A 26464-nucleotide genomic window follows, 5' to 3' on the forward strand; every position below is an offset into this window, starting at 1 on the left:
GATGCATAGGCTGGAGAGCAGGCGGATGTTAAATCTAACCCACAGAGACGGGAGAGAGCTTGATGATCTACAGTGAAACACACTGTGCAATGAGATGATACATTTGTTGTGGTTATGGTTTGGGAAGAGTTTGCTTTCATGTAAATTTACAGTATGAGTGGTTATGATTTTATTATTTAAGATTTTATTTGGGCCAATGGGGTTAAGAAAGGGAGAAAGTTTTGTTTTTTTGAGCTCTTCCGAGAACAAGAAATCAAAGTTAAAAAATTTTTAAGGGTGGTCTGTCTTTAATTTATGGCAAAAGCCTCCTGGATAAAGCTACATTTGAAGTTGAAATTAGAGTCTGGTGTTTTCAATCAATGAGACAGCAATCAGGTGTGAGTGGGCGTCCTGTTTTATTTTAAGAACGGCTTCTCTGAGCTCCACAACACGTCCCTGCAACTGTGCCATGGCAGGAACAGAGGAGAGGTTTGAAGAGATCACATTTTTATTGTGGTTGATGCTAATTAGGCAAAAGAAAAATGTTACAAAATTATGTCTGAAGAATTTGAACTCAACCACTCCAAAATCAGAGAGACTGTGTGTCCATTTGTACACAGTCTGAGATCCCTCAGGCAATGGTGTGCATGGCAGAGCAGCAGGGAGAAAAACAGCATTTACAAAAAGAGCATTACTGCTTGTCTGCTGTTTGCCAAATACCATGTGCACATGGCAGATGGCTGTGAGAGAAATCTTTTGTGGAAGACGAGGCCAAAATAGAACTTTTTTTTCTCCATGTAAATCAGATGCATTATGTTTGGAGAATGAAAAATGCTGGATTCCACCATGCAAACGCTGTTGGAAACATGCTGGAGGAAGTATCATGGTTTTGGCCTGTATCTTGGTATTGATGAACTTGGTGGTGAAACCAGACTCTGAAATCACAAGTTTCTATATATTTGCAACTCACTGACAGCTATAGGTTTATATTTCTCATAAATAAAAACACTAAGCATTTTTTTACTCAGTTGTCTAACAACAAGATCCTACAACTACTATTTCCTTAGGAATTTAGTTGATATTCCTTCTAAATAAAAATGACTTTTTAAAGGGGGAGTGTTTGTCTTTTATAAACTATTGGCATTCTTGTAAAAAGTGTCAACAAATACATCTATGTCTGTAACTGATGCATTTCTTCACTGCAAAATCTGTATAAAAACTCAATATAAAAAGCAAGAGTTCATGATTTTAATGGAGGTTGTACGCCTGCATGTGTCTTTAACTGAAGCAGTGGCTCCCTGAAGCCTCTAGAGGTTTTTTGGCATCTGTTCCCAGCCAAGAAACAGTCTTTTGCATACCCCAAGATAGTCATCAGTGAGCTATAAAGATTTTAGAGGGCATCATTTATTAGCTGTTAATCGAGCCAGGTTAGCAGTATCCCACAGCATACACCTCTTACACTCGGCAAAGCTAACAAGCAGATAGCCTTAAGTTTAAAAGTAAAACGAAGAGGGACTCTTGAAATCAATCTTCTATTTCAATTCTCAGAAACTAGGCTGTAGGATCCCTAAATATTTGGCATTTTACTTTTTCTAATGTTTTCCAAAAACAGCCTCAGATGACTTTGTTGCTTCACTCAATGACAGCTACTGGCCCTGCTGAGAAGTGTTATATGGACCCTTCTGCAGATAGTTGTTGATGACTGAATATTCTCAAGAGGCTGGAAAGCACAATGCAGACTCCCTGTTTAGGCAACGGGGATAATAAATGTTCTGTCTGAAGTGCAGTGAGTGCTGAAGGCTGTGCGTTCTTCCCAGTTTGTCCTGTTGAGGAAGAGTGGGCTATTTAAAGCTTTATAGGAGGTGGAAAAGGTGTAACATTGACTTGACAGTATGGGCTGCGAAGAGTTTGCAAAGTGGGACAGAAGAGTGTGTCCCTCTATTATTTCAGGTTCTCTGCTTCTTTTTTTCCCTCCCTCTCTCCATCTCTGAAGGATGCAGAGAAACACAAAGTGAAAACCCAGAAAAGTCAAGCCAATGTCAAGTGGACTTAGCCATTTCTTAATCTTTTTTTATTAAACATCCAGCTATTGCATAATTTCCTCCTGGTGATATACTGCCCACACAGTAGAGTGAAAGATGAGAAGCCATATTGTTGCATACTTGAACATTGCATTGCCTTTTCAGACCAGCCCTGAGGGGCTGAATGTGTCGATTAAATAATGTCAAGTTACACACAATTGTGCTGCTATAGGGTCATGAGCAAAAAGCCACGGAGGAGGAAGTCCAGTTCAGAGCATATTTCAGTCTTTTTAGCAACAGTAGGTAATGTTTCCAGGGCTGTGCACATAACAGGGCTGAATGCCTTTGACCTTATTGAGTAGGCTGTGTGAACGATTGATTATTTTCTTCTCTCTGCATAGCTTCTGCCTGCAGTCATGTAAAAGAAAGACTGGATTATGACACTGCTCTCGATGCAGTGCAAAAGAAAGCTTATCACTTTGAACACATAGAAACCGCTCATGATTTGTTTTCATAGTGAATTAGCACATTGGGAGTGTTTGAAAAGGTTTTTGGGAGTTGTGGTTTTAATCCAGAACACTCCAGTGTGTAATTGAAAGCAGAAGTATACAGGAAAGATGGGTTTTGCATATGTAAGCTGCATTTGCAAACAGCGCTCAACCTTTCAACAGAAGCCATTCTAATTATTTAATGAGGAGGATGCTGGTGCACGAAGATTTACATGATAAACTGCCAATCTGTACATTGTGTCATAACAAATAATGACACTGGCAAAAAAAAAAGAACAAAAGACACATCTGATAAAGCAACAGAGGAGGAAGAAAGCAAAACTGGGGCTAATAGAGCAGAGTGATAAATTGTCTGTCCTCTATATAGGACGAAGTGTCTGCAACTTTTCAGCAGCCCCAGAAAGCAAACTTTGTGCCTGATATTATTCTGGGTCAGGCAGCCTCGGGGGGAGATGAGAAGCAGAGCAAGCCTGGCCTGTCATTGGCCAAACAGCACACAGGTCTGTGCATCACTCTGTCCCCCTGGTGTCTTCACCAACAGCTCAGAGTGTGATCTGAAACAATTAGCAGCTTGATGTTTCATTAAAGCAGGTCACACATGGACTGTGTGTCAGCACAGACACAAAGTATAGGGGGGTCCAACGAACAGAGCACAATGAGTTTTGTCATATGTCCATCGCTCAGTCAGCAAGATCACAAAGTCAGGAAGTGGCTTATGGCTCGCTGTACTTTAAAGTATAGTTCACTTGCCATCTAGAGGACATGAGGTGAATAAAAATAAAACACAGACACAGAGTGTTTGCACGGTTGTAGCCCCTTTTACTCGTTTTGAAATTAAACAGTTGTAAATAAATTTCAGAAATAATTAAATACAGTACAAAGCTCAAGACACTGATTATGTAGCTGTGCCTTATGTGCAATCAGTGATGTTTTGATTTCACGTGTTTCAGTCCATGTCAACATTTCAGTGCACAGACGGATGAGGAGGCCTTACACAAATATGAATTTACATTGCACTTACTTTAAGGATTTCCCAGTAATAGGTAAACTAAGAGCAGTGGCTGAAACTTTTGGCCTCTATAACAAAGTACACATGTGTTTGGTTCATGCTTTTTAATATCATTGCAAAAACCATCGAAATTACGGATTCACTGGCATGAGCTTCTCAAGAAATCCTTTACAGCATCATTTACATGTTAATGATGCTTTGACAAAATCTCTGCTTCCGAGTATTACTTATCATGATGTGGTTATCCAGTGAAAAATCCACACGCTAATCCAAAGCATACCTAGTTTAAACTAAATATGAGGTCATTCCACATTTCTGCCTTTCTGCCTGAAGCTTAGGTGTGTTGCTGTTACCTCAGCTTCCATTTTAAGAAAAGCAAAATGACAGCGTGTGAAACTGTATGAAACAGGTTAATATATTCAAGACATCCAAAATGTTCAAAAACTGTATATCCTTCTTTTACAAAATGTGATAGTGATGCATGACATTTCCAGTGAATTAAAGGATTGTGGCTGAATTAATAACAGGCCATGTAAATGTGATGCTCCACACTGGCAGGTAACTGGGCCAACGACTGTCGTAGCTTACAGCAGAGCACCTGCTGTAACGGCAGGCAGGGGACACTGGAGGTTGATAAAGTAGGTGATCGTGTCCTCTCTCAAAGAACACAAAGTCTTCTTCTCTTCAGCCCAGCTGAGCAGGTTACAACATGCAGACATAATAGAAAAGTGTTTGTTCGATATCGTTCCATTTTGGCTTCACAGTCGGCCAATTTTCTTGACAGGAGCGTGTCGGAGAAAGGCAGCAGAGCGGTCGATTCTATAAATTTGTGGCTTCTTCCATGGCGTTTACCCACCTGTATGTAGACAAAATTTTAGATTAGGAAAACAACAACATGGACTGTAGTTTTGCTAAAAGAATCCTTTTCATCTGCTTCACCTCGACGGGTTGATTCATAATTATCTGAGCTATTTTTGGAGCTTGATTCTGACTTGAAAGTTGTTTGAAAGATGCAGCTTTTAACTTCCACCTCCTCTGTTGTGTGAAGTAGTCAGTGTCTCTCCTGCAGCAGACAGCAGTCTGAATGTTTTTAGAGTCAGAAGCCTTCCTATCAGGCACGCTAATGCTAAAAGCTATTCAAAAATGGCAACTGGAAAACCACTCTTTTTTTTCTGAAAGAGGTTAAGAATAAATAAAAAATTCAAAGCAGTTCAAGCACTTGATTGTGGATATTTACATCTGTGTCATTTTTGTCTCTGATAGTTGCATTGAGTGAGTCGACAAAACATGTTTCATATTGCCACATGGTGTTCCAACCCAGACTGTTGTGAAAACACACTGTAGACTGTGTTGCTACATTTGTGAGGGTGAAGATGGTGAAAATTGCGCTCTTGTGGTTGATTCTGAGCTTTAGTTCACCCATCAGGAAAGCGTGTAACTTAAAAAGTGAGAAATGTCCCTTTAAATGAATACAACGTCACATCAGTAGCTGACAGTTAGGCATGCTTCTCACCTCTGAGCTGTGAAGTTATCTTCCGCTTTAAAAGTGTAATATAAAGTGTTTTTGTGGTAAAGCTGAAAGACATTGGGCTCCTCGTCTCCCCACTGCCTCTCAGGCAGCTTCACTGTGAAACCCAAAAGTGGTAAACTCTCTGACGCTACCTTCTCCTGCACATAGAAGAGTCATCAGTCAAACAACTTATCATAACATACAGATGAATTATAACATCCAACACTTTTTAAGTATATTTATTTGGCTAATGACTATGAGTCCTTGCTTTTAAGTTGTGTTTAAAATGGAATATTTGCTCTTCAGGTTGAAGGGGAGGGTATGTTTCCCCTCACCTCTTGGGCTCGGTAGGTGTAAAGCACCTTGTCTTTGAGAAGGAACCATAGTCTCTTCCAGTTCCTTTTGCTCTTCTTGCTTCGTTGTAGATTGCCACTGATGGAGCCTTCCTCTGACACGGTCACCTACACATAAATTGCAACTTTATTTACAAAACAGAGCATATCTGTGACATTTTCTAAATATGCATTTTGTGAATTTACCTGGTTGAATGTGGCCGTGCCTTTCCGGTGTCTCCATATATTGGGAGGATGAATGTTATGGAACACAGCGGAGAGTGGGCGACTGGAGCGGTTCAACCGAGGGCTATCTTTACCTGACAGTGCAGACACATCTCCTCCTGCAAAGACAAACAACTTCCTTTGGCCTAAAGTGGAAGATAGATCCAGAGCTTATAACTCATGGTACAATGTTTGTGAATCATTTGTTCCCAGGGGCTGAGTTCCTTACAGGAACTATTTACTTCCCATCACAGATAAGCACAAAAACAAACATTTTCTCTCAAATTCTCAGTCTGAACTAGGATTATAACTGGGGTCTGAGACACATCAGAGCCAAAGCAGCATTTGACCATTGGTATTTTTCCTATTCTTAATATAACCTGGAATATATATATATATATATATATATATATATAATTTAGGATTATTTCAATATATATAAACCAGTTGTAAAAGGAGTTTATAAAAATGGATTATAAAAATACTCTAGAGTGCATGTCCATGGGCTCAACTGAACACCATAGACTATTGAAGAGGGGCCATTGAAGAAAGAAGCTATTGCACAATTAAATGGCATGTGGGACACACCCAAGCGATGTGGAAGGAGACTACAAGACTAATATTGAACTTTTTGAACCATAATCCCTACAGTGAAGCATCGCAGGGGTAGCATCATGCTATGACAATGTTTTTCATTGACAGGTACTGACAAATTGGTCAGAAATGAAGGAATGATGGATGGAGCTAAATACAGGCAAATTGTTGAGGAAAATCAATTTAGTTTTACACAGAATTAAGACTAGGAGGGGAGGTTGACCTTTTAGCAAGACTATGACCAATGACCCAAAGTTTCCTGCTACAACAACACCTGTGGTTTAAGTGGAGACATTAAATGTCTTGCAATGGTCTTGAAAAAGTTCTTGAAATGGTTATGCATTTCAGTATGACTTCAAGACTGATGTACACCAGCAGAACCCATCCATTTTGAAGGAGCAGGAGCATTTTTATCTAGAGATATGGTTTATAAATCATTGTGGCTAGATGCGCCAAGCTAAAGAGTGGTAGGTACCTCCCCTCCCCTCCCCTCCCCAAAACAAAACACATAACATTACACTTTAAGCACTCTAAGTGGAGCAATCGCCCTCTATTTAACTGGCCTGACAACGGATCTCCATTTAATAACAATTAGCAATTGTTAACTAGATAAGGCGAACTATATTGTACATTCAATTCATCAGAATTTTCTTACCCCTCTTCTTTAGCTCGTTGTAACAGTGATCACACACTTTGGCCATGCGGTCTTTCATGTATTTCAGTGGATACTTGTTCCTGGAGCAGCTTCGACAAACAATCTGTGTCAAACAAAAAAGCGAAATGGGGACGATGTCAACCATGCACTGTAAATGCGTTTTCTGAATACTAAACAAACTGTGGACAGGCATAACTTGTTCAATACTGTTTAGCGTATGCTAAAGTTCCATCTAGATATGTTTTTATTATGAAAAATACAGTATTAAATACAGTAAATACAGTGTAATGTTTCTCTCTCTCTTTATCTCTCAATGTCAGCAAGGTCAGACATTTTAGGGGGGCTTAAGCTTGAGCATCTACGGGTATTTTGGTTTATTTGTCTGTGACTTACTCTTCCACATCCATGGCAGTGGTGCCTGCGAAGAGTTAGGCTAAAATCTGCAGTGCAGTTCATGCACATCATGACTTGTGAGACAGGAACCATCGTGGGGGCTTTCTCTCCCAGACACAGCCTGAGACGATCTCTGACCTGGGAGGTACACACACACACACACACACACACACACACACACACACATACAGTGGTTTATCACACTGGGAGGCTTGATGGGTCTAAGTTGTAACATCAGTCTCTTTGTAGTAGGTGTGGATAAGTGTCACTTAAGAAAAACCTGACCAAGTAATGGCATAATGCAGGCTATGAAACAGGGTTTGCTCACCTCTCCTGTGCAGCTGTTGAGAGATGTAGAGCCTCTTGTGTGTTCAGTCACAGTGCGGTTAAGAGTGTAAAACCAGTCTTCTCTTTCAAGGAAAGAACTGCAAAAAGTACACACGAACTCTGTTGATTCAAACATCACCGACGGCAAAAATTCTAAATATTGGCTGCAGCTGCAAATACTTTCAAAGTTTTAGGTTTTAGAGTTGAGGGTGAAGATGATTGTGCATCATTTTAAAAGTACAGCGTGACCCACCTGGCAGACAAAATGATGGAGATGTCTGTTCCCTCTATTTTCAGTGCATTTTGAGTATTTTCTATAATGGGTTTACTGACCTGGGTAATCAATCAGAAACATGACAAATCAAAAGTTGGGCAAACATGGAGAGGAAAGTGTGTGGGGGGTGGAGGGGGGGGGGTGTCAAGTCTGAACATAAATATCAGCATATCATCTAATTTTATTATGGCTGTAGTTTGTATAAAGTATGTGTAAAAAAGACTTCAACATCAGGTGATTTGATAAAAGACTGACCTTCAACCCAATGAGTGGCAGAGTGTTCTTCAGTCTGTATTTCCCATCCTGCTGAGGGTAGGTGTAGAGCAGCACATCATTCATCTGACAAAAGACAAAAAATATTTATAATTACTCTGTAGATCTGTCGAATCTTGGGAGGTTGTAGAAAGGATGTCAAAAGGAAAAATAAAAAAAGAGAGAGAAAGAGCGAGCCGACCAGACTTCATTATTCCTGGATGTGCAGCAACTCTCCACTAGGCGCCACTATAGGCTAATACAAAGCTCCTCTTCTTTTAATCCACACGGTTGTCTCATTGGGAAAATCACGCTGGACTTTTACCCTCTTCTTTTCAACAATATGGAGAACAATTTAGAGTACACAGCAGAAATAACCACACTACGCTTCATGCTAACCGGCTCACAGGGAAGCACATAAACACAGATTTCCCACCTGCCTGTTCACAATACTTAGAACAGATGTGAACTTGGTCCTTGATGTCCCATATTCACAAATTTGTGATTTTTCAACGAGGGAGAAGAGAGAAGAATTTTAAGGACGGTCACTGAGAACCTATAACTGACAAAAGTTTCAATACTTATTAAAACCTGTGTATCTTTTCATTTAAAACCCCTAAAGTTGAATTTTTATAATACATAATTGAGATACTTCAGTAAACTGATTTCAAGCCTGATTGTTTTTTCCAGCACGCCTTTTTTCTCACTGTCCTTGTTCGTTTTAGTTCATTCTTTCAGGAAACTACCAGCTGCTGCAGCCTTATTTCATTATGTTCTGTACCTCCTACCTTGATGATAGGTGATTGGATGTGACCATCATATGGGTGGATACAATAGTGGAGTGAAAGTTATGCAGCAATTATCGCAAGAGAGATTTATGAGCTTTTTCAGAAGCTGAACCCACACCACAGATTTTAAAAACACCACAGCAGGGAAAAGTAATGTGCCTTGTTGCTGCTCTGTGGTTAATTTGCAACCCTCTGTATATTGGAATATTTATAGTGGTCTGTGACTCTCTTTCAGGAAATTAATTATGTGGTGGTGACCCAGCTATGACAGGTGGTGAAGACTGGCCTCAATTATAATGTTACTTAGCTCATACTTACAGCTTAAGCAATTAAACCCCTCTCCCCACCCTCCTCATCTGTCTCTTTACCCTCACATCTGAGTGAGTTTACACTCAAGAAGCTGAGGGCATATTTACATTTAGCACTATAAGAGTTCTGCATGGATCTTTCAGGTTATAGGGAGCTGACCTTCTGTGCGCTGTCAGTAAAGAACTGGCTCAGGAAGTTAACATTCAGAAACATCCTGCCAGGAAACCGTGCTCTTAATAGCTCAGTCTGGACATGGAAATAGATCAGGGAGAAAATGCCCTTACTCTACATTTTACAATGATTTGATAAATAGAAGAAAGTAGGATGAAGCAAGCCATATAAATCTCATTTAAAGAGTCAATCAAATAGCAAACTGGTACATGTCCATGTACTGATGTGACACAAACAGGAAGCAGCATTTACCAAAAACAGATGGCGGGGCTGGTGACTCTTCCTGCTGACCTTCATCAGAGTGCCCTCCTTCAAAAAAACCTGGGAAAAAAAAAACACAATTAAGTCAAACTGAGCACTTCACAGCTCATCTGATCCTGACACATGCATGATATCTGCAGTCATCAGTGTTGTTTTAGACCAAGCTAGCTGGGGAATACCAGCTGACTAATTGTGTAAAGGGCACCGAGGGGTGGTGGAGGGCAGACAGGGTGGGTTGGCCAACCTCAGGCAGAAACAATGCTGTTATCAGAGTCATACCCTGTCAGGATGAAGCAGGTCCCGCTGGCCACGAACACTGTACGCTATGTTGATCAGACGCAACAAGTTCTCCTGAGGAACACAGACAAAAGAAGATAGAAAAAGATAAAGAGAAGCCATAATAAGACAGAAAAGATGAATGAGCATCAACAACATCTTTTCTTATCTCCTGTCTGGCACAGAATTCTTATCACCTGAATCAGGCAGACAAACCGCATATTGCTGACTTAAAATCAAGCTTGAAATGTCACTGGTTTGGCATTTGACACTTGTCTTCAAATCTACGGTACTTGTAAAACAAGTGTAAACAGAAAATGCTAGTTACTCTGAAACTGTACTTGAACACAGCAGCATTTTAAACTAAATTATAACAAGCTAATACTGTCAATGTTAATCAATGAAAAAAATTAGCTGGTATCTTTACCACATTAATCATGCTTGATATTGTTGTAGCAAATCACATTTACAGAATTCAAAGGGCAATGGGCGTATTTTGAGTTTCCTTGCTTTTAAATGGACGCAGTCACACAGTTCCACACAACAAATGATTTCAAGCCATGAGTTAGTATTGTGCTGGGGCACTGCAAATGCATTTTGGTGACTTCTTGTTATCAGACAACACCGGACAAACTCTGTAAAGCTATGAGCACATAAGAAGCATGGATAAACTGATCTAATCTAATTCAATTTCAAACTTTGCGTAAACCATGATGATATACTAGATATATTCTACAGAAGTTAAACACAGGGAAGTAGTTTGTTAAAGACACATCGCTGGTTCTGCTCAAAATGCACAGATTGGAACATCAGCACTTGGACAACAAGACCAACAACATCATCAGACAGGAACCTAAAGGACCTGGAAGACTACATGACTACAAGTGGATGCATATTAAAGGCCTGAAGGACATGTTTCACATTTGCATTCATCCCAATCTTTAGGTGTTTGTAAATGATCTACCCAAGTCCTCCCTGCTCCTGCTTAATGAAGTCAAGTTTGCTCAATCATTTTTCAGGTGGTTAACTTTGGATCCTAGGAAATCTTTTTCCAGTTCCATTTTACACTTACCCCACGTTTTAAACTGTCGTTGACTTGATCTGCAATGTCAGACACAGTCGCTACCGCAGCTGAATAAAATAAAGAGACATACGATCAGGACAGACACTTCAAAACATTAAGAGGTGCGAGGTCACAACAAATATTCATTATTGAAGGGATGTTTCATTATTCTTTGCTTCCATGTATGAAGTAAATTAAGTCAGGAGTCTGGAAGTGCCTACATGTCTGGACTGGGGTGGCTCCCTTATCGGAGATCCAGCATGAGATAGTGTTGCTGCGACTTGCCCTCATGAATAACACACTACAGCCTTCAGACAGAAAAGAGCTGCAATGACTGCCTGGTGGGTTTCCAGCACAAACAAAGAAATCTAAATTGCCTCTCTCATGGCCATTTCTTCATGCCAAATGAGCACAAAAAAGTTCCCAGTGAACACAAAGCCACACACGGAGGCCTGTAAAGCTCTCCAGAGAGTCAGAGAGAGTGTGGACTGAGCAGCTGCTGTATACTCTGCTGTTTGTTCTCGTTACATGTTTACTGTACCTTGGGTATCTTCATATTCCTTGGAATCGGGGGAGAGGTTGTTCAGGTAATCTGTGTGAGGAGTGAAAGAAATAAATGCCTCTAGACAGTAAAACATGGAATCATTCTCAGCCATGGTTTTATTCAGGAAAGACATGCTGTCCTGATTTAATTTGATTAATTCTTGCATTTTGCTTTTTACTCACCAGTGAGGAGCATGCGATATTGAGCCACACGTACAATGACCTGCAGGAGCTGATGTTTTAAAGACACTTTCTCCCCAGATGGACTGTGTTCCTAATACAAATCAAACAGAGATGAATTCAACGCTCTCTTGTAATTATTGCAGCCAGACCTGTCCCCCAAACTTTGCCGTGTAATGAAAAAGAAAACAAAGGAGGCCTGAAGTGTTAAGCAGCTGAAATCATATATCAAGTCAGACTGGGAAAACATTTCACCTAACGAGCAACAGCAACTGGGCACCTCAGTTCGCAAACACTGACGGTGTTAGAAAAATTTGTGGTGACTGTCCTATTTTATTGAGCTTTTTGCCTTGGGACTGAGGATATCTACGAAGTGTCTGCCTCTGAAGTAAAAAATTTGGAAAAAACACAAGTGAGCAGCTTCAGCTTGAAATGGTAAGCAAAAAAGGCCACAGACGTTAATAAGCACAAGCTTAGGGGAATCTGAGCACTTTTTCAACACTGGTGCTCTTTAATCTGACAAAGAAAACTGCCAACCTTTGCAAAGACTTCCTGCCAATTCCTTTCCTCCATGGTCTATAAAATGTAGGGGGAAAAAAACACTGAAAACTCTACACTTGTACTCAGGGCAACTGGACATTCATCTAGAATTCAGCTATAGTATAACAAAAGGCTGTAATAGTCTGTGCCACCAGCCCCCGAGGGGATACACAACACCCTTAACATTGATCTCTGCCAGTGTCTGCAGTTAACAGCTGACTTGATAATATTTGACTGCAAATTAAACTGAGGCAGGTGAACGGACGCCACAATGTTTTTGGTCATTATATTGTACTTTATATGTTTTAAGCTGATCAACTTAATGGCTTCTCTTGCAACATTCCTTGCTGACTGGTTAGAAAAATTTATTAGTTCTGAGCGTCTATAGAGATCCTCTTGGTGCCTATGATTGGTACTAAAAACAATGTGGCTGCTGCTCTGAATTAACTTTCCTCAGCAACTTGACTGTTCAAGAGTTTGAATCTTAACTTTGTGTCATTCTCTTTTGTCTCCCGAACATCTCTCTAAATGAGAGAACAGAGGGATGTATGCTTGTTATGCTTTGAGTTAGAATAGCAAACTGGATTCTGACCTCAAACTTTTGAACAATAGTTGCAAATCCAGGTGACGTTCTGCAGCTGTCCTCCAGTAAGCTCATGCTTCGATCGTAGTGGCCGATGTAAGTGTTGAAGACAAAGAACTCTGCTTTTCTGGAAAGAAATATGTCTGCAATCTTTTGGCTGTCCTCCCTGAATGGAGGGAGAAAATGTGTGCATCAGTCCTCTAATTTCTTTCTGAGCTCCATTATGGAAGAACAACCAAAAACAAAATCACAGTGACTTCATGCTATAACAAAGATTTTGTTATAGCATGAAGTGTTTTCATGGCTGAATGTAATTTTTTAAAAGGTTTTTTGTATTTACCAGTGTTGGACTCGATTTTCCAGCTCAGTGAGGATTTTGCGGTGCAGACTGTAAATATCAGGCAGCTCATTGAGAATCTCTCGTAGTCTCTCATCCTCCAACACAGGCTGCCCCTCATCCCCGACTGCCGACCCCACTGCTTCCCGAAAGTCCTGGAAGAGTGCGAAAGAATTCATTTTATGTTGTGGTTTATGTTCAAATCTTACTCTCTAATTCTACAGTTTCCCTACAATCTATATTCCTTCCCCTGTTTTCCATCCCTTCCTCCACAAAAGTCAAACTGATAATATCAGACTGCAGGGAGTACATGAGATATTGTATCAAAGCATATCATCATGTCTTCCAGCACTGGATCTTCGTGATTTAATCTCCACGCCAGGGAGAAAACTCCAGGGGGCAAAAATGAAAGTGCAGGCTGTTCCTCATCCTTATTATCACAGCTGAAATACCTCTAAGCAAGGCTTTTTGCTCGATTGTGCTACACATAAGTCAACAGTTCAAACTGTGTGTGCAGTAAACCAGCTTTAGGTGTGAACATAAATGAGTGTGGATAAAATTATTTGAAATAGTCTTTACAGTCAGTCAAGTCAATCAAGACATATTAAACTTGCATTTAAGCTAAAAAAAAAACCATGAACTTCAGGGATGTACGAAAAGCCTGATGGGGAAGACATACAATCGTGTAAAAAAAGTAAATACAGCTCAAGTAAAATGTTGGATTTTCCAATCATTCTATAATGTGCAAACATTTTGGTCTTCTGGTCCAGCAAATAACAGATAACATAACAATAAAATACATTACATATAAATGATCACAGCTGAGTAAATTGTCTCCCCTCCTTCACAGATACTCTGCTCAGGGCAGCGCGACTTCCTCACATCAATTTTTACCACCACACTGAGCCCAAAATTTAGGAAATTAGTTTTTTTTTCTGTGACAAATTAAATCAAAATGAGCTATAAATTACTAAAATGCTTCAGAAAAATCTTGACTAATCACAATTCCTGATTTCTTGAACTACCGCGCTCCTCCAATTTGGATTTCTAAGAAAGTTACTCTCCAGAAAAATCTTGACTGCACTTTTCTTGTGTAAAAACAAGGTTGGGCCAAGCGTATTAAGTGATATGATGTTTCACTCACTTCCTGGAGCAGCTTGAGGGTTTTCACATGTCTGTGGACAGAAAAAGAAAATAAGCAATTCATCAGATTAGAGATGAAAACATAGTTAATATGGTTGACATGAAATATTAGACATTTATACTTACAATCTCTCTGTATCCACAAGGTCTTTCACGATGTAAAAGGCTCTGGATCTACCATCAGGCTGTAAAAATACCATATTATTTACTCAGTACAGGGCCAGCATTTGGGGGAACTAAAGCCACTGGCTGAAAAAAGAAATTAGTGTCTCTCATCTCCCCAGCATCTCAAAGCAGCAGTTACATTCTTAATGATGGGAGTGGCCTTGTAGTAGCCCATTAACTTCTGTTAAACTGCCTTTAAATCCTGGCTTGGCCAGTTTAGGGGTAATTTTGCAATTGTCCAAGGTGAGCTCATTCTGTGTTGCCCCTCTTTTGAGGTCTTAATTTTCTGCAGTGCTTTGGAAAAAAAAAGGCTTTGTGATGATGACCCACCAATAAAAATGAATGTGCTTCTCATATGGCAGGACGTTTTGTAAACATTATGTACAATAAGGATAGAAAAGTTTACATTTGTAGTTATTACTAATGATAAAGCTAATATACAGTTGAAGTGTACATACACTGTATAAAAAGACACATGAGCTTTTTCTTTCATCACTGTCTGACATCGAACCAGACTAAACTTATTAAACTTACTTAGGATTACCAACAATATTTCTATTTGCTAAATACTAGAATAACAGTAGTGAGAATTATTTGCAGAGTGTTTTATTACTTTCTTCAAAGTCACACGTTTACATGCTTTTCCTTAGTATTTGGTAGCATTACCTTTAAACTGTTTGACTTGGGTCAAACGTTTTTGGGTATCCTTCCACAAGCTTCTCACAATAATTTGCTGGAATTTTGTCGCATTCCTTCCGACAGAACTTGTGTAACTGGGTCCGGTTTGTAGGCTGCCTTGCTCACACACGCCTTTCCAGTAAATTTACAACAGGACTGAGATCAGGGCTTCGTGATGACCGCTCCAAAATATATAGACTTTGTTGTCCTTCAGCTACTTTGTAACTTATTTGGAGGTATGTTTGAGGTCATTGTCCAACAGGAAGACCCATTTGCACCTAAGCTTTAACTTCCTGGCTGATGTCTTGAGATGTTTCTTCAATAGTTTCACATACTGTTATTTTGTCATTGTGTCATATATTTTGTTAAGTGCACTAGTCCCTTCTGCAGCAAAGCAACCCCACAGCATGATGTTGCCACTCCTATACTTCACAGTTGGAATGGCGTTCTCAGATTTGCAAGCTTCCCCCTTTTTCCTCCACAGTTCGACTGCAGCTTCATCAGACCACAGGACATGTCTCCAGAAATTAAGGTCTTTGTTCCTGTGGGAACAAATTTGTCAACCGTAATCTGTCTTTTTTATCTTGATTTTGGAGTAATGGCTTCTTCCTCGCTGAGTGGCCTTCCAGTCCATGTCAGTACAGGACTTGTTTCACTGTGGTCTTTTCTTTGAGAAAGGTTTTTTCTTTTGTTTTGTGGTTAATACGTACATTTCACAACAAAACATCAGAACAACTCTCCTTCCCGAGCGGTATGATGGCTGGACATTCCCATGGTGTTTATACTTGTGTATCATTGTTTGAACAAATAAAAGTGGCACCTTCAGTCGTCTGGAAATCGTACCCAAGGATGAACCAGTTGTCTGCTGTTGACAGTTGTCTTCCTGATATCTTGGCTGATTTCTTTTGATTTTCCCATGACGTCACACAGGAAGGAATGTGTTTGTGGCGTGCCTTAAAATGCATCTACATGTGTGCCTCCAATTAACTTAAATGTTGTTAACTAACCTATCAAAAGCTTCCAAAGCCATGACATAATCATCTGGGCTTTCCCAAATTGTTTAAAGGCATAGTGATCTTAGTGTATGTAAACTTGTGACTTCTCTAAAAAATTCTCTCTATTCGTCTTCTTCAACCATTTAGTAAATATAGATAATGTTGCTAATCCTAACTGACCTAAAACAAGAAAGGTTTTGTCTGATTTAATGTCCGACAGTGAGCACAAAAAGGTTATGTGTCTTTTTATACAGTATCTGTGCACTTCTGGTTTCAGCTGTATATTCAGTGTCTTTCAAGCATAATATTTTAACATTTGAGTATTGAAAGGAGTCATTAATACAATTTTTATGCACAGTTTTTACTTTCTATCTTTCATTCATACCCAGTATTTGTAGGAGCCAACCTGTCTGTTATAGTTGTTGTCCATCAGTCCGTCTTCCTCCTCGGAGGTGCGTCCTTGGTCTTCCTCAGCCACCATCTCTCCCGGACCATCTCCAGCTGAACCAGTTTGTGGACCAGCAGCCACAGAACACACGTTGTAGGCTTCTGTGTAGGCACTGTGGTGAGGAAAGAGAGCAGCTACATCACTATTTCACCAAATCAAGACGTATAATTATTGAAGTTTGAGCCACCAAATGGCTGACTTTTATATGTTGCTACTTGGGTTTTCATTTTTGTAGTTTATGTTTTGAAATCATTAAACACAATCTTCAAACAACTTGAGTGAAGATGAAATACATAGAATTTAAAACATGTTAACTTTATTCCTTATAACTCTCTGATACTAAGCAAGGTCTTGCAGTTTATAGTCCTATATTGCAGGCGTGATGTGGATGGGTTTCAACCACAGAGTGTTTAATTTCTTTTTAGTTTCAGTTTCTTTTAAAGTGTTAGGATTATGCAATTTATTTTTTACAGGAGGCTAAATGAGAAGGTCAATTTCACTGTTAAAAATAAAGCTACAGCCAGCAGCTGTTTAGTGTAGCCTTAAGATTGGAAGCAAGAATAAATAACCAGTCTGACTCTGGCTCAGGGTAACAATATCTGCATACCAGCTCTGCTTAATCGAACAAATTCTCCTGATATATCTAATTTGTGTATTATACATAAAAGATGTTGTTAAAGAGACCATTCTTTCTTGCCTTATCAACTCAACAATAACTAATAACTTTCTGCAACCTATAGCTGTTGCTTGGAAAAAAAAACAAAATCAAAATCAACTGACCACAGCTGGATTTTTTTTCAGCACCTCAGTTTAAGTAAACATGGAATACACCAATCAGTCACACCATTTAAACCAACAACAACGGATGTAAATAGGTATTGCTCATCTTGTTACAATGCAATCTTCTGCTTGGGCTTCATTGGGCTCGGGCATTGCTGTGGTTGTTTAAGATGTACACACCAACAGGCTTTATGAGTTTTGTTTAATTTTTTCCCCACAATTTTTCCCACATGACTGTTTTCCAACTGTGTTCTATCTTCAAACATCCATTCATGTAAGAATATTTCAGATGGATTTCATTTAACCATCCAAACCATCTTTACAATCGATTACGATCCTCTACATTGATATATCACAATAATAAAAGTATTTCGCATTAAAAGAAAATGTGAATAAATAAAACATTTCAGGTCTGAACAAAGCAATAAACTGGTCCCGAAAGGCCTGAGGAGACAACTGTAACCAACCAGTGTCAGTGTTTTATGTTACAAGATCTTCTTCCGCAGAGAGCCTATATGAATATGCAAATGTATGAAGCTCGGAGGGGAATGTAAGCTGTGCAAATAAAAACATGTCCTGAAGTTACAACTGTGATGCAATATAGTCCTATAGTCCTTGCTAAAGTTCCCGCCATGTTTCACTCCCAGTGCCAGTGGATTTAGTGCCAACTGAGATGCAAATGAGCGGCATGTGAGAAACATATGTGAGCCGTTCAAATCTCTGCATCACACACATTAGAGTTGCATGGTCCATTACTGTTTACTGGAACAAACTTTGAATGAGACACCAGGGGTCCTTGAAACAGAGAGCTACAGTACACGAACTCTTTCCATATTAGGCTTCTATATCACTTCCAAAGAAAATGCTGTTGCCGTTTTTTCACTCGCTTGCCACGAAAGCTCAAGGCAAAAGCTACAGATATAATTTACACGAGAAGATAAAAAAGTATTACTTCTATTTTTCTTCAGGCTAAGTTTCCACTGAATGCATGGAAGTGACAAGAGTGCCAATGATCTCCAAACCATCTTTCAATATGGCTCCCTCAGGGTATTGTTAAATTAACAGCCTCCTACCGAACTCCGACTCTGCTGTCCTTCCAGATATTGCTGTGCTGTGGTTGTTGTATTCCCTGGAAACCACAGTTTCCAGAAAATGTTTTGTGAATCTTTTGGAATTTCAAGGTTTTCTGAAGTGTATACTCAAAAATCTTCATCCAAGGACAAATGGTTTCTGTGTCTGCTTGTGTGTAAAGGCTGTGTAACGGAAATTTCCTCATCTGCACCAGTTCACAAGGGTCCACAGAGCCAACTGATGAATAAGAATGCTCAGGTGATTACCAACATTATGAGAATTCATGCATTAAGGACATGCAAAACACAATACTTTACGTAAAACTAAATCTTATTATTCTTGTCCTCTGAATAAATATTCCAGAGCCCTCTTTGTACAGTTTTGTTTCCACAAACCAAAGAGAGGAGAGCCCTGTGAGAACAAGTGCTGACTACAGAACATATTGAGATTGTATCTCAATATGTTGTTCCAGACTGGCTGAAGAGGAGCAATGACTCCAAAATGCTCTGACTATTAATCATCTTGAGAAGCCTGTATGATAGGGGCGAAGCCAGCAGGAATGCAGGGAGAGGGGGGGGGGGTATCATGTCAGCACAGCATGGTTGATCATACCAACGAATTAAACCCCAGCAGGAAACACAAGAGGTGCTACCTATAACATCAGCCCAAGGAGACCCTCTTTCTGGACCTAAACAAATGATTTATGAATGAAACTGGCCTGCTTTCACTTAGATCTGAAGAGACCACCCCTACACCAGCAGCTCCTCTTCTCCCATCCAACATGCCCCAACGACACAGTGACCACATCCATGTCCGCAGTGATCACAGCATCAGGAGATGATAAATCCTTCTCCCCAGGGACATTGTTAAACACATACAGTGACCACGAAGTAATGAAAAAGGTGTGTGCTCAGGGTACAAGGTGGTAAGAATCATTAAAATGATAGTCATGCTACCAGTGGGGCTCATGTCAGTGAGTAGGGCAGTCCATTGATTTAGTCCTCACTGAAATACTGCAACAACTAGTAGTGTAAATGCCATTACATTACACATCATACATTTGTATTCCCCAAATTATAAACCCATTTTACTCCAGTGATAACAAGATATTTTTTCTGATACCATCGTCAGACTGAAGTTCTATTTGAAAAATCTTTCACCAGCTTTGCTTAACTAGCACATGGACATTTTGGTAAACATCACCGTGTTAAAATTGTAAATGTGAGGATAAAAGCACGAATATTTCACTCAAAATACACAGTGCAGCCTCTCAGTGGTACTTGTGCTGATGCTTGTTGATGTGTTTGAGCTTGTTTGTCGGTAGACAAGGAAGGCTGCCTTGAGGATTCATTAACACTATGCCAATATTACTTTTGAATAATGAAGAGGTACAATGCACTTTTTACATATAATGTATTTTTCAGATGAAAATGAATCAAGGAATTCTAGCTCTGGATAGCTTCTGCTAATTCCCCACAACAGAAAAAATTGGTAATAGACATGAACACTGAAGTTCCTATAAGCATCCGTGCCTCGTTAAATCTCATATGTTCATCTACTGACTTAGGGATTACTTTTGTTGCCGACTAGCTGGCCAAGAACCCAGGTCACCCATACTGTCAGGCAGCAATCACCTATAGGGTATACCTGTAGTTTCAAAGCTAAATTAAAGCAATTTCAAAGTCCAGAATGAATTCTGTTACAACATTATTGAAAACTACTGTAATACACATAAGTGAAATGAGCAGATTACTCATGAGTACCACAGAAGTGGATGGATGTCTTATTAAAAACATTAGTATAGTATTAAAAGTATGGTTTAACAACCCACAACATATCACCGATATCAGACTTTCAGTGTTACTGCAATAATTTTTCATTTTATATGGCACTGAGTTTGTTTTATTATATAGGCCTGAGGAAAATCTAGATTTGTATTACTTTTCCTCTCATAAATGTGTCATAGTAAAGATAGGGGACAGAATAAATTAGAGTTTTTACATTAGATGTATAGTGCAGCAGGACTACATTGAGACTACTGAGACACACATCAATGAGTATAGTTATCAATCGATTTAGTGTTAACCATAGGCAGTAACACAGCCAAATTCACAATTGGCTAGTATCTAATTAGAAAGGAAGAAGAGTAGTCATATTAGCAGCTAACCTTGCTAATTTTGTCGGGTTAGTAACCAAAGCAGAGTAACATTTATTAGACTTTCAGCTTTGACATACTATTGGCCAGCCCCGGGATATTACTGCCCAGCTGAGTCTGTCACCCACGTAGGCATACTAGTTGCCAGCCTCAACACGTTAATACTTAGCCCAGGAAAGATGATCTAATAGATAGCTTCTTTTTGCCACTGACAGTCTCATAATTATCCACACCTTCTTATCATTGGTCATACAGTACCGGTCTTCGACAGGTTTAAAACCTCTAACCAAAAATCTACAGCCTTTGCAGTTCCTCAGTTCCTCAATTTTGGCTCTTTTGGTGCCCCATACATATAGTCAAGGTAATGTTTGAAAGAGCCAGTGAACATCAAAGTTAAAGGTAAATCAACTCTTTTGACTGATCACATCCATTACAGGTAGCAACACCACTGACATATATATATACTGTTTATATACGATTTTCTGAATAACTATTTAATAGATAACTATGAGTTCACCAAACGTAAGTAGCCTTAATCAAGATAAAGAACAAAAAATATTTATTATAAACACAAGATCCTAGATCATACCCACTGATAAATTACTGTTGGCCAGTGACTAAATTTTGCAACAGCCATCTTAAATCTAAATTAGTATGAGTGAGACAATGAAATATGACAATGAAAATATCGCCATTTTTCATTATAAAACTTATAAAAAGCAGATGAATTAGACTTTTGTGCCTGGACTCAGAGGCACTAACATGGCAGCAGATACCTGTTTACATACCTTTCTGACTCCTGTTCAGGTGACTGAGTTTTGCTCTCAAACCCAGGGAGGCTGCTCATGTCCACATAACCATCCGTCTCATTGGCTGCAGACAGGACTCGACCAGGACGGTCAAAGAAGTCTGTGAGGGGTACCTGCCGAACAGGTCTCCGCTGTGGCACCTGAACATTTTCGTAGTCTGAGCTTATGGCCGGAACATTCTCATAGTCGGAGGTATCTGTGTTGGGGAAGGAGATAGAGCGTGGTTTGGTCAGGGGAAGAGGTATGAAAGGCACTCGGGAGCGATCTTCAAAGGACTCCACACGGACAACGCTGCGATTGAGGAAGGCCACAGTGTTCCCTTTCCTTTTGCTCTCCTCGTAGAATAAGAAGCTGGAGGTCAGCTCAGATGAAATTTGAGGCCTGCTGACCAAGCGTGAGTTCATCTGTGGAGAACTACTTATGCTGCGTCTGTCCAAATCCAGCAATCTGCTGGGTGTGCGATGGCTGCACTCAGCAGAGAACTCAGAAGATGGCTTGACATCTACCCGAGGCTTGTTTTCTGTTTTCCGCCCAAATTTGAGCATCAGGAAGCGCTTTAAAGAGGATTTCTTTTTCCTGTTTTTCTCTGACAAGTCTCCCCCGGTGAAAAGTGAGGGAGAACTCTTTGTAATGGGCTTCTTGGTAATGTAAGCTAGCTCAAATGGAGGAGGAATATCCACCAGAGATGTAGGTGTGGACAAAGCAGTGGATGACTGAGGTGAGCCCCGGGAGAAGCTTTCGGATGAACAAACAGCATCTCTCTGTCTCTGACCGAGAGATCCATCCCTGTAGACACACAGAGGCGTGTCCTTTCCCTCCATGGAGAGGGAGCGGGGATACAGGGCTAAATAGTGGGGTTTTGAATAGCTCTTGTGTCGCGTTGAGCTTAACATGGGGCTGCTGCTAAGTGCAGGTTGTCCCAATCCACTCTTGTAGGACTTCTGAAAAAACTGCGCTCCCATATCCTCCACATTATTAGTAATCCGATGTGACAGGGAGTGCGATCGAGTCCCAGTTGCCTGTCTATCAAAAAGAAAGAAGTTCTTAGCCTGCAAATCTTTCCCCGGCTCCTCATAAACATGCTCATCACTGACGTCATGCTCCGTTTCAGTAGTCTCATCCAGAAAGGGCACAATGTGACCTTCCAGGTCATCCTCTTCTCTGAAGACATCAGAGTCATTTGGGGAAAGCAGTTGACTTCCTGAGAGAGAAGAAGTTAGCGAAGTTTCCGTGTCGGTTGGCACTGAGATGGCTACCTGCCTGAACCTTGGAAGGCAGTCCAAATGATTCAACACGTCCTCCAGTTCATTAGTCTTGTCTTCTTCATTTTGGACAGATGGAATTTCAGGACTGTTGTTGCCATACTCATCACCAACATCCAAGCAGTCCCCTATTTCTCCATTTTCTTCTGTTTTCTCACAATTCCTGGCTTGAACTCCACTTCCATTTAAAGATGAAATACTAGTCACGGTGAGTGTCATTTCAGGCCTCAGCTCTCTGTTAATAATGTCTTCTGAACAGATGTAAAAAGGCTCGTGAGTTTTTTCCCCTTCTAAGGCAGCTTGTCTCCTCGTATCACTGACCTGCTCCTGGTTATCAGGAATAAAGTTGTAGAAACAAAGGTCATGCCAGTTTTCACCCTTTTCCTTTATCTTCTGGCCGCACTTTAACTTTAGGATGTTACAAGTCAAACCACAATCAAAACCTGTCTCTTCTTCTTTCTCTTCTTCTTCTTCTGTTAGGAAAGCATGACTGACACCTGTGTCTGGCACGTTTTCTTTGACAAGGTGACCAAGTTCATCTGTGAGAGACTCAGATAAATCATCTGCTGTACTTCCATCCTCCTTGATCTGAAGCTTTTCCTGCTTTGCATCCTGATTGTCAGCAGAATGATACTGTGCATCCTCGTCTGCGCTACTGACAGAAATGTTACCCATTGAGAGGCCATCGGTGTCAGCCAGCGCCTCGCCTGCATCACAAACTTCAGCATCCATGTCCTCCGTCACATCTGTGTCAGTCATCTCCTCTGCCTCCTCCGAATCAGCTCTGAGTTTGGCATCACTGTCCCGAAGTGTTTCCAGAGAGTAAGCTTCCTCTGTTAGGGCACTGTCAGTAAATCTCCAGTCCTCATCCATTTTTTGAATGACATATTCTTCCTTTTCATTTTCCTCCTCGGACTCTTCTCTGTCCAGCTGCCTCTTTGATACGGTGTGTAAATCTATTTGTGGGTATTTGAAGATGTTGGCGTTAAATTGTTTCTCTGCAGGCGATGTGTCTATAATCCCTTTGTTTTGACCGTTCTGAGTCTCGTGATCTGCATCAACCTCTCCATCTGAAGTTATTACACTTCCATTACCAAATCCTCCCTGGTTGCCATTTAGCAGCACTGTAACATTAGGTTTTGGGGCTATAAAAGGTTTCGGACCCCTGGCTCTAGACGTGAGAGGGGAGGACAGCTTCAGGTTGGCGTGACAAACAAATCTTGGCTTTGGAGCTACAGAAGGCTTGGTGCAGTCTGAAAGAACAACAGGAAAAGGAAACTGTAAGATTATGTACTTTAAAATAGCTTACAGGTCATTTGAGTGTTGTTCCTGTAACCTAAACTGCTCAAACACCCACAAATAATAACATTTAAATGGTGTGTGAAGGAGTCACATCTAGATATCCAAGGTTGCAGTTTGAAGAGTTTCTTCACAAAATGCGAACAATATCTAATAAAGACCTCATTTCAGTCAGCCAAACTATGTGCCAATACAAAAAAGGTCCAGGTCAAACAGGTTAAAACATATATTGTTGCTCATAATCAGAATGAGTAAAAGTCCACATTTGGCCAAAGTGCACTGGCTCCACTCTGGGTGCTGAAACTAACCCTGGTCCCTATCCAAATTCAGGTTGCCACACACTAACTGGCGAAATTTCCCAATTCTCAGTCCAAGCAAGGCTTGAATCCACTCACACAAAACCTGACCAAGTCTGGCAACCATTACAGGACCAGAGCCGTCTGGCTTTTGGTTAGTAGCTGAAGGCACAGCTGTATGTTAGTTAGATGGTTTATTTTCCACAAACACTGTAGCCGGTCAATCAGTCTAAATTTGGTGCTATTAAGATATAATAAAAGACTTTTAATGAGTAATGCATACTTGAACGCCCTTCGAAAAAGAATACAAAGAACTCTGAGGGATTTCCCTGACACACTTCCTGTGATTCAAATGAGAGAGACCCCTGTCAGGCTGCCTTTGCTGCTTTAAGAATAATACTTCGTATGAAAGAAGGAATAAAGACAGTTAAACAAAATAATAATTAAACTCCAACCCAAAACATGTTGGTTCTCCAAGTAAAATTAGACAGGATCTCAATGCTACTATCAGGCACAGTCAACAGTGTAATCACTATTCCTGGCAATAATTGTGCGTATACTTTAAAACACATCATGCCCCCCCTAAAAAAAAGTACATAAAAGATTTTTAAAAGTTTAGGCTACCTGATTGTTCTGTTTGTTTGCTAAATCACATTGACCTTTAATATATCCGTTGGAGAAAAAGTAGGCGACAATTTCCTTATGTTACTTTGCCCTCTGAAACAAGAAAAGAATGAAAAAAGAAACAGCGATATGGCCCCCATCTTGTTCCTGTCAAGGGATCCATTGTGTTTTCACTGGAATGTGAAAAGAATAAGAATAAAGAAGTCGAATAAATGAAGACATGATGAAAATTAAAGAGATTTTTCTTCTTGGTTTCTTAGAAAATAAGGCAACTATCCGAGACAACGCAAAGCAATTGATATGAACTATTAGGTTACTTGAAAAAAAAACAAGTCGCCTCACCTGTGTTCATTTTTGCGAAGTGACCATCCCCAACATCCCGTCCACAAACACGAAACAGAACACTTGGAGAGAAAAAAGACAAAGAACAATAAAAATAAAAAAGATCCCAGCAGCTTTCTTTGCTAGATTGTCCAAACAGAGAGCGGGTGAATGTGACTGAATACCGCTCTGTCCGTTCTCTTCTGAGGGTGAAACGCTGCTCAGCTGATCTCCTGTGCGTCCTACAGCGCGCAGGACGCGACTGGAAACCAAATGCAGAGGCTTGATCAGCGCCCTGATAACCGCACATCGTCTGCAGCAGCAGATGCAGGTCCAGTCAGATGCTTAAAACATCCTTCTTTAAGTTGAATTCAGTCTGAGTAGCAGGTTTTTAGTCCAGATAATAGGATGTTAAACCTCTGTGATAATCCCATGACCCCGATTTAAAGTGTCACCAGTCAATGGGAGATCTGGGCCTTTCACGGAACAATGACAAATACAGCATTTGAAAAATATACAATCAATGCCATTTTTAAGTGTGCTTTTATCTTAACTGACCTTATGAATTGTTATTTGATTAATCACCAAAGCTTTAGAGATACATTTAGATGCACCGACAGGAACAGTTTTTGGGTTACCACAATGTAATTGTATTTGACTAACCCACTGAATGAGTTCAGTGAACGTGACTGATTGAAATCCGTCATTAAAGATTTAGCAACACTGACATCGAATCGTTCATTGGAAAGTGTGAAGCCAGTAGGCACTGATGAATAGATCAGCAGGATTTGCTTTCTTTTTTTCTCTATATTTAGCAAATTGCAGCCAAATGGACTGACACAACATTGGGAAGGTATTAAGAGCTTATGAGGCATTATTCTTTAGCCTAATTTATTACCCATTATTCCAGTAATGGGTTATGCCAAAAGACTTGATATGTTCATAGATTTTTAAAAGTTATTATTACAGCAAAACAATGCATTCTCATATGGCTGCTCGCACAGGATATTAATATCATCATGAAACCTTATTTGTCATTAAAATAAAACATATTCTGGGTCTGAAATCAGCTCTCCTGCATTGATAAACCAGCCTTGTTTCCCTGTACGCCCATCTGTCTGTGTGATAGCTTTTTTTTTATTACAAAACAGGAAACTGCTCTCCCTGTTTCCTGCACAACCCAACTTCACATCCTTAGCAGCTCATGGACACAATTTAACCCCTTCACTGGGACTCACCAGTGGTGAAGTAAAGGAGTCTATTTTTGTTCCTGAATTGTGGTCAGCT

The 26464-nt window shown here is 40.1% G+C and overlaps 1 protein-coding gene across 3 annotated transcripts; it reads right to left on the reverse strand.

The window, feature by feature from the left end:
- Positions 1–2798: 2798 nt before the first annotated feature.
- fgd5b (FYVE, RhoGEF and PH domain containing 5b) lies at positions 2799–25433 on the reverse strand. 3 transcript variants are annotated; one of them, XM_072382256.1, is made up of 21 exons: positions 25199–25433; positions 21355–23890; positions 16519–16672; positions 14401–14459; positions 14276–14306; positions 13135–13286; positions 12804–12960; positions 11675–11765; positions 11490–11540; positions 10958–11016; positions 9889–9960; positions 9601–9669; positions 8084–8167; positions 7808–7887; positions 7556–7652; positions 7228–7365; positions 6835–6937; positions 5568–5704; positions 5364–5489; positions 5032–5186; positions 2799–4374 (listed from the first exon to the last, which is right to left on the reverse strand). In XM_072382256.1, the coding sequence occupies exons 1-21, from the start codon at positions 25206–25208 to the stop codon at positions 4338–4340; spliced, it is 4398 nt and encodes a 1465-aa protein (XP_072238357.1). In that variant the 5' UTR covers positions 25209–25433; the 3' UTR covers positions 2799–4337. The 3 variants fall into 3 exon arrangements, with proteins under 3 accessions (XP_072238357.1, XP_072238358.1, XP_072238356.1); XM_072382257.1 differs by having other exon boundaries at positions 5391–5489; positions 16498–16672; XM_072382255.1 differs by having other exon boundaries at positions 16498–16672.
- Positions 25434–26464: the final 1031 nt, after the last annotated feature.

The sequence above is a fragment of the Leuresthes tenuis genome, unplaced genomic scaffold (assembly GCF_036924035.1).
Source record: "Leuresthes tenuis unplaced genomic scaffold, fLeuTen1.0.hap1 SCAF_3, whole genome shotgun sequence".
NCBI classification, from domain to species: domain Eukaryota; kingdom Metazoa; phylum Chordata; class Actinopteri; order Atheriniformes; family Atherinopsidae; genus Leuresthes; species Leuresthes tenuis.